The following is an 8,732-nucleotide window of genomic DNA, read 5'->3' on the forward strand; positions in this document are numbered from 1 at the left end:
CGGTTCCCCGCGGTCCACTGCAGGGGATGGGGGCTCCACGCCCCCAGACGGAGCGGGGGAGGGAGCTCCCCCTCCCCCACGCCCCCAGACGGAGCGGGGCTCCCAGCATGCCTTGCCTGCTCCCCATCCCTTAGCAAGCACAAGGCTCCAAGTTCAAAGCCCAGTTTGGAAAAAGGAAAACGCCACAGGCAGAGCAGAGGTGTACTTGAGATGAGTCGAGGAGGAAACATGGTTTGTATTCGCATCGGGGCAGCAAGAGGATCTGAGCTACCATTTTGTGATGAAGTTCATGTCAGATCCAAAGCCAGACTGGTGTCTGGCACAAGACCTTTTTCCTTTTCCTATTCTTACTCTTTCTTTGTTGGCATTAGTCAGACCTTGGAAATGCTGGAACCTTGAGGATTTACGCTGAACATTGTCCTCTTGTCTTATGGCAACATCGAGCAATTTGTAAAGACATTTTTTTGTTGTTGTTGCACATGGTCAAATCTGTTGGAAATCTTTAATCAAAGTGCTCAGTAAATGAGTGCCAAGAATTTCAAAGTTTGAATTGTTCGCAGATTGTAATTATCAGAGAGAATCCCTGCCAGGAGCCCGACACTGAATGCAACCCTACAAAGGCGAGGGAGGAGAGGAAAAAGCCCGGGCCGAGACGCCGCTGGGGTGCAGAGCCTCATTGCTTTTTCATCCCATCATTGTTTCTGGAAATGCCGCCACGCGGGCGCGAGCTTTTGATGCGATTCCTAGTTTTAATTAGGAAAATTTATATTTTGCATGACAGTGGAAGGATATGAAGAAGGCCTACTATTTTCAAGCATCTGAAGTTGATGAAACATTTCAAAAGGATAATAAACATTTTGAGGGGAATGAATTTCGGCTTACGAAAATATTCACAGAAGAAAATTACCCAGAGCGCAGGCAAAAGGGCAGAACTTATAGAGACAGGTTGACTTGGGTAGGTACATGTTTTGTTTTGTTTTTATTTGTACTGATCGATTGGCACTACTGGGGATTGAACTCAGGACTTGTGCCTGCTAGGCGGGTGATCCGTTGATGTTGTTTCTCTGTCAGCCTGTATGGATTTGCTTGTTCATCTACTCAGGATCTCACTATGTAGCCCAAGCTGGCCTCAGACTGGCAATCTTCCTGTCTGCGGAGCTGGGATTATAGTTGTGTGCCATCATGCCCGGCTGATAGTTCCACATTTTAACACACACACACACACACACACACACCAGCATATAACTCAAAACAGTCTCCACGTAGCAGTTTCTCTTGAGTCTACGTGACCCTTGTGTCTCTAGAATCGGTCTCCAGGACTGTGAATTGAAGATGTCAACTGGGGTTACAGAGGGTCACAGAACGCAACTGCAGGTGGGACTGCCAGCAAGATTCTGTCCCCAGACAAAGAAGAAGGGCACCTTCAGACAACCCCAGTGCACCTCGTGGGGCAGCCCACCCTCAAGACCTGTGAAGGACATTGGTCAGTATGGCTTACCTAGAGAAACTGCAGGGAATGCTTGCGTTTAATTCCCCTTTTAAGGAAAATTTACTTCTTTAAGAATTTTCGTGCTGGTACTGGGGCTTGAGTTCAGGGCCTTCCTTGTGCTCTTTTTTTTTTTTTTTTTTTGCCAGTCCTGGGCCTTGGACTCAGGGCCTGAGCACTGTCCCTGGCTTCTTCCCGCTCAAGGCTAGCACTCTGCCACTTGAGCCACAGCGCCACTTCTGGCCGTTTTCTGTATATGTGGTGCTGGGAATCGAACCCAGGGCCTCATGTATAGGAGGCAGGCACTCTTGCCACTAGGCCGTATCCCCAGCCCCCTTCCTTGTGCCTCCTTGCCGGGCTTTTTTCACTAGACGCTGGAGGTCTACCACGTGAGCCACAGCTCCACAGCCGGCTTGCGGCTGCCCTATTAGAGTCTCCAGGCGTCCTTGCCTGGGCTGGCTTCGAACGGGGATCCCCCCCTCTCGGGCTCCTGAGTCGCCAGGACTGCAGGCGTGAGCCACAGTGCCCGGCTCATTGCTCCCTTTGAGGCTGATGGACGCCCAGCTCGGTGCGGCCGCCTCTCCGTCCGCTCCCGCACGACGGTCCCACCGGCGATCGTTCCGGAGCAGCTCCGCGCACCCCACGCCAGCCCTCCCAGCCCCGGGGCGCCGCGCCTGACGGCGGACTCCGCGGTGAAGACGGGGACCCCGTGTTTAAGCGTCTGAGGAACCGCAGATCGCTCCCCACCACGGTACATTCCCTCCCTCCAGGCTCCCTCCCTCGGCCACAGCCGTGCTGGAGGAAGCCGCAGCTCGCTGGGGTTCGTGGAGTTGGGCGTGGCCACCAGGTCTCATCAGACGCCGAGGGCTGGAGTTCGATACGAACGGTCGGTGTGGAGCCTGTAGGTAAATAAGTGTGGGGGCTGGTGCTCGGCCGTGGCTGGGGGGGTGGGGGTGGGGGTGGGGGTGGGGGTTCTTTTGTTAAAGTTGTTTCCAGTTGCACTACATGAGAAGAAATGGAAGAACAGCTCTGCTCATCTTCCCAGAAACATCACTCGGCTGTAACTAATTAGTTAACTAGCCAACTAATTAATTGTGCCTCTTCTAGGGCTTGAACCCAGGGCCTGGATACCGTTCCTTGGGTTTTTCATTCAATGCTAGTGCTCTCTACTTGAGCTGTAGATCGGCTTCCAGCTTTTTAGTGGTTCATTGGAGTTAAGCATCTCACAGACTTTGCTATGCAGACTGGCTTTGAATTGTGATCCTTAGACCTCAGCCTCCTGAGCAGCTGGGATTACAGGTGTGAGCCACCAGCTCATATTTTATTTGGTCCAAGAATGGGACTCCACAACTCAGTACCAGATGCTTTGCTCATTGGCCCAGAGCCCAGCAGTCGATGTCTGTAGACCACAGCAACGCGCAGCCGTCGGGCCCAGCCGTATTGCTTGGCACGTTCTTTGTGCCGTTGGTTGCTCTGGTCCACGGCTGGAAGAGGCTCATCCGAGCATGCGTCAGAATCCAAATCCCGTGCCTCTGTGAAAATGCCATGCTCTGTCTTTATGGGCCGCCATCTTGTATGCTATTTAAAATAAAGCGAACTGCAAAGGCGTGTCGTTCTGAAATTAGGGTGCACCTTCTACTTAATGCACCCGGGAATTCAAGACTTTTAGGGTCAACCATACCTGGAAGGCAGCAGACAATCCACTAATGTTTCTTATTCAGGGGCCTACAGCAGTTCAACCCTGACATGGAAGGCAGAGAAAAGGATGGGACAACTCACAGGACTGGAGGGGCGTGCTTGGGAGACTTGGGAGGAGTAGAGCGGTCTAGTGCAGGCCAATTTCTCTCTCTCTCTCTCTCTGTGTACGTGTGCATGTGTGTGCATGCACATATACACACCCACACCCACATCCAGCCTTGAACTTGGCCCGGGAACTCTCCCTTTGCTTTTTTCTTCAAGGCTGGCTTTCCACCACCTGAGTCACAGCTCTACTTTCAACAGTTTTTTTTGCTGGTTAACTGGAGATAAGAGTCTCACAGACTTTCCTGCCTGGGCCAGCTTTGAACTGCAAACCTCAGGTCTCAGCCTCCTGAGTTGCCAGGATTATGGGCTTGAACTACCAGCACCTGGCTCCCAATTCCTGCTTCTGAAGTGGGTGACCTTGGTCAAGGTTAATCCAGCTTCTGCCCCCACCTGGCCTGAGAGCTCTTCCAGAGCTGAAGGACGTGCTCCCTCTTCCCCTGGGTCCCTCATGCTTAGATGCCCCCAGGGGGCCACAAAAGCACACAGTTGGGTGCAGTGGGCTACAGCGTTCTCTCCACGCGTGCGCCCCTCCTCCCCACCCCGCAGTGAAAGCTCCCTGCACAAACGAGTCCACCTGCCTCGTAGGCCAGCCTTGCTATTAGGAAGCGGCTGCTGCTCTGGGCCTTGCAGACTGCGTGTGGGAAGTGGAATATGGTGGTCAGATCTGGCCAGCGAAAGAGGGCAGAAGCTGACACCATCTCCACTCTCTCCCCAGCCCCTCTGCTCAGAGGCCCGGGAAGATGCCCTCTCCCTGTAAACAGTAGTGCTCCCCTCCTTGAATCAGCATGCCAATTCTTGATGGGTGTGCCTGGACTCTACAGGAAGGGAAGCCCCATCCCCAGGTAATGGGAGTTCCTGAACCCCAAGACACAGGGGCGGCACGTGGCTTATAGGTCACTGAACCTGTCTGTCCAGTGCTTGGAACTGGGAGCTTCCTGTGACCCTGCCCCCTGACCTGACCCTATTTAGGGGCAGGCCAGCTCAGGCACCATGACGCCATGCCACATGTTCGCGCCTTGTGTCTGTCGCCCCCATGGCGTCCCAATCCAGCTCTCCTTTGGGGCCGAATTGGTTTGTCGAAATCCTCTGGAAGTAAGTCTCTGCGTCACTGTCCTGTTCCGAAACCTGGGACTGCTCCATCCAGGACTTCCCCAATAAATCCATCTTTTTACTTGAGACTGTCTCTGAGTGGTGGACCCAGGGACGGATGGGGGATTCCCTCCCTCCCCTCAGACGCCATTACAGAGAGGGCACTTGGAGTCTTCAGCTCTGCTCCAGTGTGGAACTGACCAAGGTGCTCGGCCAGTCACTCTGGAAAGCCACCCAGATGTCCAGTCAGATCACTAACAAGCTTTGGGCCCATACTTTGGCCTTTCCCCTAGGGGGAACCTTGTAGAGAAACAGGCGGGGATTCACCAAGTGTGCTTTTGAGAACCATCGGAAGGGCCATGGCTGAATAAACGGTGTGCACCCCACGATAGAGGCGGAGCACCAGGCAGCCATGAGCACCGGGCGTGCTTCGGAGCCTTCAATGAGAACATTCAAAACTCAATGTATGGGGCTGGGAATATGGCCTAGTGGCAAGAGAGCTTGCCTCCTATACATACCACATAGATAGAAAACGGCCAGAAGTGGCGCTGTGGCTCAAGTGGCAGAGTGCTAGCCTTGAGCAAAAGGAAGCCAGGGACAGCGCTCAGGCCCTGAGTTCAAGGCCCAGGACTGGCAAAAAACAAACAAACAAAACAAAACAAAAAAAACAAACCCTCAATGTGCTACGTAAGGTCACCCAATAGGTCACGAGGACAACACGTCACATTCCGTACCAGGAAAGTGGCCGGCGGAGCTACTGCAACCATAATGCTTACTGTCTCTAGGTAAAGGGGTTTCCTTTTGAAGACTTTAGATTTGTTACTACAAGCACAGATGACACCGAATCTACATCTCAGATGCAAGGAGAAAGGCCAAGCTTCACTCTTAAAAAATAAGTGCACCGTCTACAGAAAGCTTTAGCAGGCCGTCCCGGAGCACCGTGGAGTAGAGAACCCAAGGCGCTCCAAGCAAGGAAAAGCGCCAGGGCCACGCTGCTCATCGTTGATTGGCTGCTCGCCGTTGATTGACGGCTCACCCTCATCGCTGATTGGCTGCTCCTCACCGGTTGACTGCCCGTGGATGGGCTGCTGCCCGTGGATTGGCTGCCGAGAAGGTCAAGCGGCCTGGGGACCGAGAGGCGGGGTTCGCAACGCCACTTCCGGGGGGCCGGGCCTGGAGCTACGCGGGGCGGCTGTGGAACCTGGGCGGTCTCCATGGTAACCAGCCCGGGCCGCGCGGACCCCGGGCCCGGCCGCCGGCCCCGCGCCCGCCGCGCCCGCGTCGAGGCCCAGCGGCCGTGACCGCGGTGCGCCGCCGGCCCCACCCCGCCCCGCCGCACCTGCCGCAGGCTGACCGGAAGCAGTTCCCGCGGGCCGCCGCCGCGGGCACGCACGCCCGAGGGACGCGGCCGGGCCGCCCCGGTGCGCGGACCGAGCGGCCGAGAGCCAGGTACGCGCCCGCCGCGGCCCCGGCCCCGGGCCCCGGCCGCCCCGGGGCAGGTGCGCCGCCGCCTTTGTTCTCCCCGCCCCCCCCCCCCCCCCGGCGGGCGCAAAGCCGTCTCCCAGCGCCCGGGTCCCGCCGGCCGGCCCGCCGGCATGGTGCAGCCGCAGCCGGCCCAGGCGGAGGGCCCGGGCCCCGCGGGCGCCCCGGCCGCCCCGGCGGGCGCCGTGCTGGACACGCTGACCTCGCTGCGCCTGACCAACTCGGCGCTGCGGCGCGAGGCCTCCACGCTGCGCGCGGAGAAGGCGAACCTCACGCACATGCTGGAGAGCGTGACGGCCGAGCTGACCCTGCTGCGCACCCGCGCCCGCATCCCCGGCGCGCTGCAGATCACCCCGCCCGTCTCCGCCATCGCCTCGGCGGGCGCGCGCCCCGCCACCACGCCGCCCACCTCGCTGCCCGAGCCCTTCTCGGGGGACCCCGGGCAGCTGGCCGGCTTCCTCATGCAGATGGACCGCTTCATGATCTTCCAGGCCTCCCGCTTCCCCGGCGAGGCGGAGCGCGTGGCCTTCCTGGTGTCCCGGCTCACGGGCGAGGCCGAGCGCTGGGCCATCCCGCACATGCAGCCCGGCAGCCCGCTGCGCACCGACTACCAGGGCTTCCTGGCCGAGCTGCGCCGCACCTACAAGAGCCCGCGGCGGCACGCCCGGCGCGCCCAGATCCGCAAGACCGCCGCCGCCCACCGGGCCGCCGCCGCCAACGCCGCCGCCGGCCAAGCCCCGCGCCCGCGCCCGGGGCGCAGCCGCCCGCCGGAGGCCGCGGGGGGCGCGGGGCCCTGCCCGGTCCATCCGGCCGCCTCCGAGGGGACCCCGCCGGCCCCGGCCCCGCCCGCCAGAGCTCGGAACCGCTAGCGGTCCGCGGCCACCCCGGTACCACCGACCGCCGCCGCAGGGAAGGACCGGAGAGCCCCTCCGCCCCGGCCCCGCCCCACCCCACAGCATCGCCGGTGCGAAGACGTCTTCCCGCCCGCCACCGCCCGGTGCTTCCGGTTCTCTGCGGGCTCCGGGCCCCCGCAGAGCGGCGCATGCTCCCTCTTGTGGGCCACCCCACCCCTGCCAGGCCTCCGGCCCCAGCTTTGCCACTTGGACGCCCTCGCAGACGCGAAGCATGCCTGGGGACCATTCGCGCCCACCCCTTCCGGCTTGGCCGTTCCCGCCCTCCCGCGTACCCCGCAAACGCCCTCCCTGCGCGGTGGCCCCGCGCTTGCCTGTGCCCTCTGGACAGAAAGAACCAGGCTGCTCCCTGAGGGGTCCCTGACCCGCCTGGGCACACGGGCCCTGCGGGGAGCCGGCAGGTCTGGCACAGGCCCCATCCTTGTTCTTGGCGACCAAGTGAGCCTGCTACCGAGGGATGCAGCCTGTGGGGACGGCGGGGGCGGCTCTGTCCCCCAGCCCTGCAACTAAGGGCGTTCTCCAGGGGCTCCCCTCTGTCCACGCCTGCCTCTGACCACCGAGCTGGGGAGATTGGGAACTCTTGTCAGGCTGCTCAGCGACCCACTTGTGACACCCAGGCCTGTGTGGGACCAGGGGTTGGGAGGGGCACTCGTGCCCCCCGGCGCCGCCTGGGATCTATGGCGCGGAGCGTTCCCACGCTGCTCGTCTGCAGGGTGCTGTGATGTGCCCCGCCCTTCCACGCCGCCTCCGCCACTCGCCGCCTCCAAGCCTCCGAAGATGCCTTGGCTGGGCCAGCCTTGGCCCGGGAGCGCAGGATTCTTCCAGAGGCGGGGAGGCCAGCCCCTCTGGGACGCGGGAAGGCACAGAGCTGTGGCCCGCCGAGGTCCGAGCGGGGCTGGTGCGGCACCGGCCGATGCCCCCCGGGGCGGACGTCCAGAGCTCCGTGCTTTCTTCCCAGCCCACGGCCGAGACCTCAAAATCTGGGGCTTCCGCCTGTGGCCTGTGCTCCCCGCCACACCCCAAGGCCAAGTGGACCGCGTGTCCACGGCCACCTGGGTGGTGGGTGGGCGGGCGTGGGACATCCCTGTCCTGCCCTTGTCTGTCTGTGTGTGGGGCCCTGGCCCGCACATGGGGGACCGCCTGCCTCTGTGCCCCCCAAAGATGGCCATGACTTGGGACCTCAGAGCTGGGCCCCGGGGCACTCCCTCTGTCCCGGGGTCTCCGTGTCTGGAGAGGGGCGGCGGCTGTGAATCAGTCACCGCCATGCGGGGGGAACGGGGTCACGGGCCATGCCGCCCGCTCGTGTTAAATCGGTTAGCCCAGTTGCCCTGCGGCACGGTGGCCCGGACCTGGGCCTTGGGTCCCTGGGTCGGCCCAGGCCGCTCGCTGGGCCACGGTGCCGGCCGGGCGGGGGCAGAGCCAGCCTTCTGGGGGAGGGGGGTGCCCTGGGGCGGGCACGGGAGGGAAGGGTGCCGGGCTCTTCTGTCTCCCTCGGCCGTCCCGGCAGGTCCTGAGCCTTCTGGGGCATCTCCATGGCGGCTGGGGAGGCTTCTCCCCGCTCGGCCGGGCCCGGGAAGAGCCCCGCGGGGGAGCCCGGCGGGGGGTGTCTGTCAGGACGCTGGTGGCCTTAGGCTGTGCCGCCCCTGAGACCCAGCCTGGAAGGCCCTGTGTGTGGGGCTTGTGCTCTTGGTGCCCTGTCTGGGCTGCTGGCCTCGGGGCGCGGGGCTTGGGGCTCAGGGCATAGGGATGGGGGCTCCACTCGCCGCACCGGGGACTCAGAAGCCTTGTTGGAGGGGCCGAGAGCCCGTCACGGCGGGTGTGGGGCACAGTTTCCACACGAAGCTGACCCAAGGCCTGTGTAGCCCAGGGGAGCCCACTTCCGGAGCGTGGGGGCCCAGCGGGGACGGGGGGGGGGCTCCGTGTCCATGGAGGGCTCCCACTTGTTCCGCGTGGAGAGAGCA

General features: G+C 61.6%; 1 protein-coding gene across 1 annotated transcript; it reads left to right on the top strand.

The window, feature by feature from the left end:
* Positions 1 to 5,762: 5,762 nt before the first annotated feature.
* Rtl6 (retrotransposon Gag like 6) lies at positions 5,763 to 8,172 on the top strand. The gene has a single exon (XM_048349292.1). The coding sequence runs from the start codon at positions 5,974 to 5,976 to the stop codon at positions 6,727 to 6,729; it is 756 nt and encodes a 251-aa protein (XP_048205249.1). The 5' UTR covers positions 5,763 to 5,973; the 3' UTR covers positions 6,730 to 8,172.
* Positions 8,173 to 8,732: the final 560 nt, after the last annotated feature.

Source organism: Perognathus longimembris, chromosome 1 (genome assembly GCF_023159225.1).
Source record: "Perognathus longimembris pacificus isolate PPM17 chromosome 1, ASM2315922v1, whole genome shotgun sequence".
Lineage (NCBI taxonomy): Eukaryota > Metazoa > Chordata > Mammalia > Rodentia > Heteromyidae > Perognathus > Perognathus longimembris.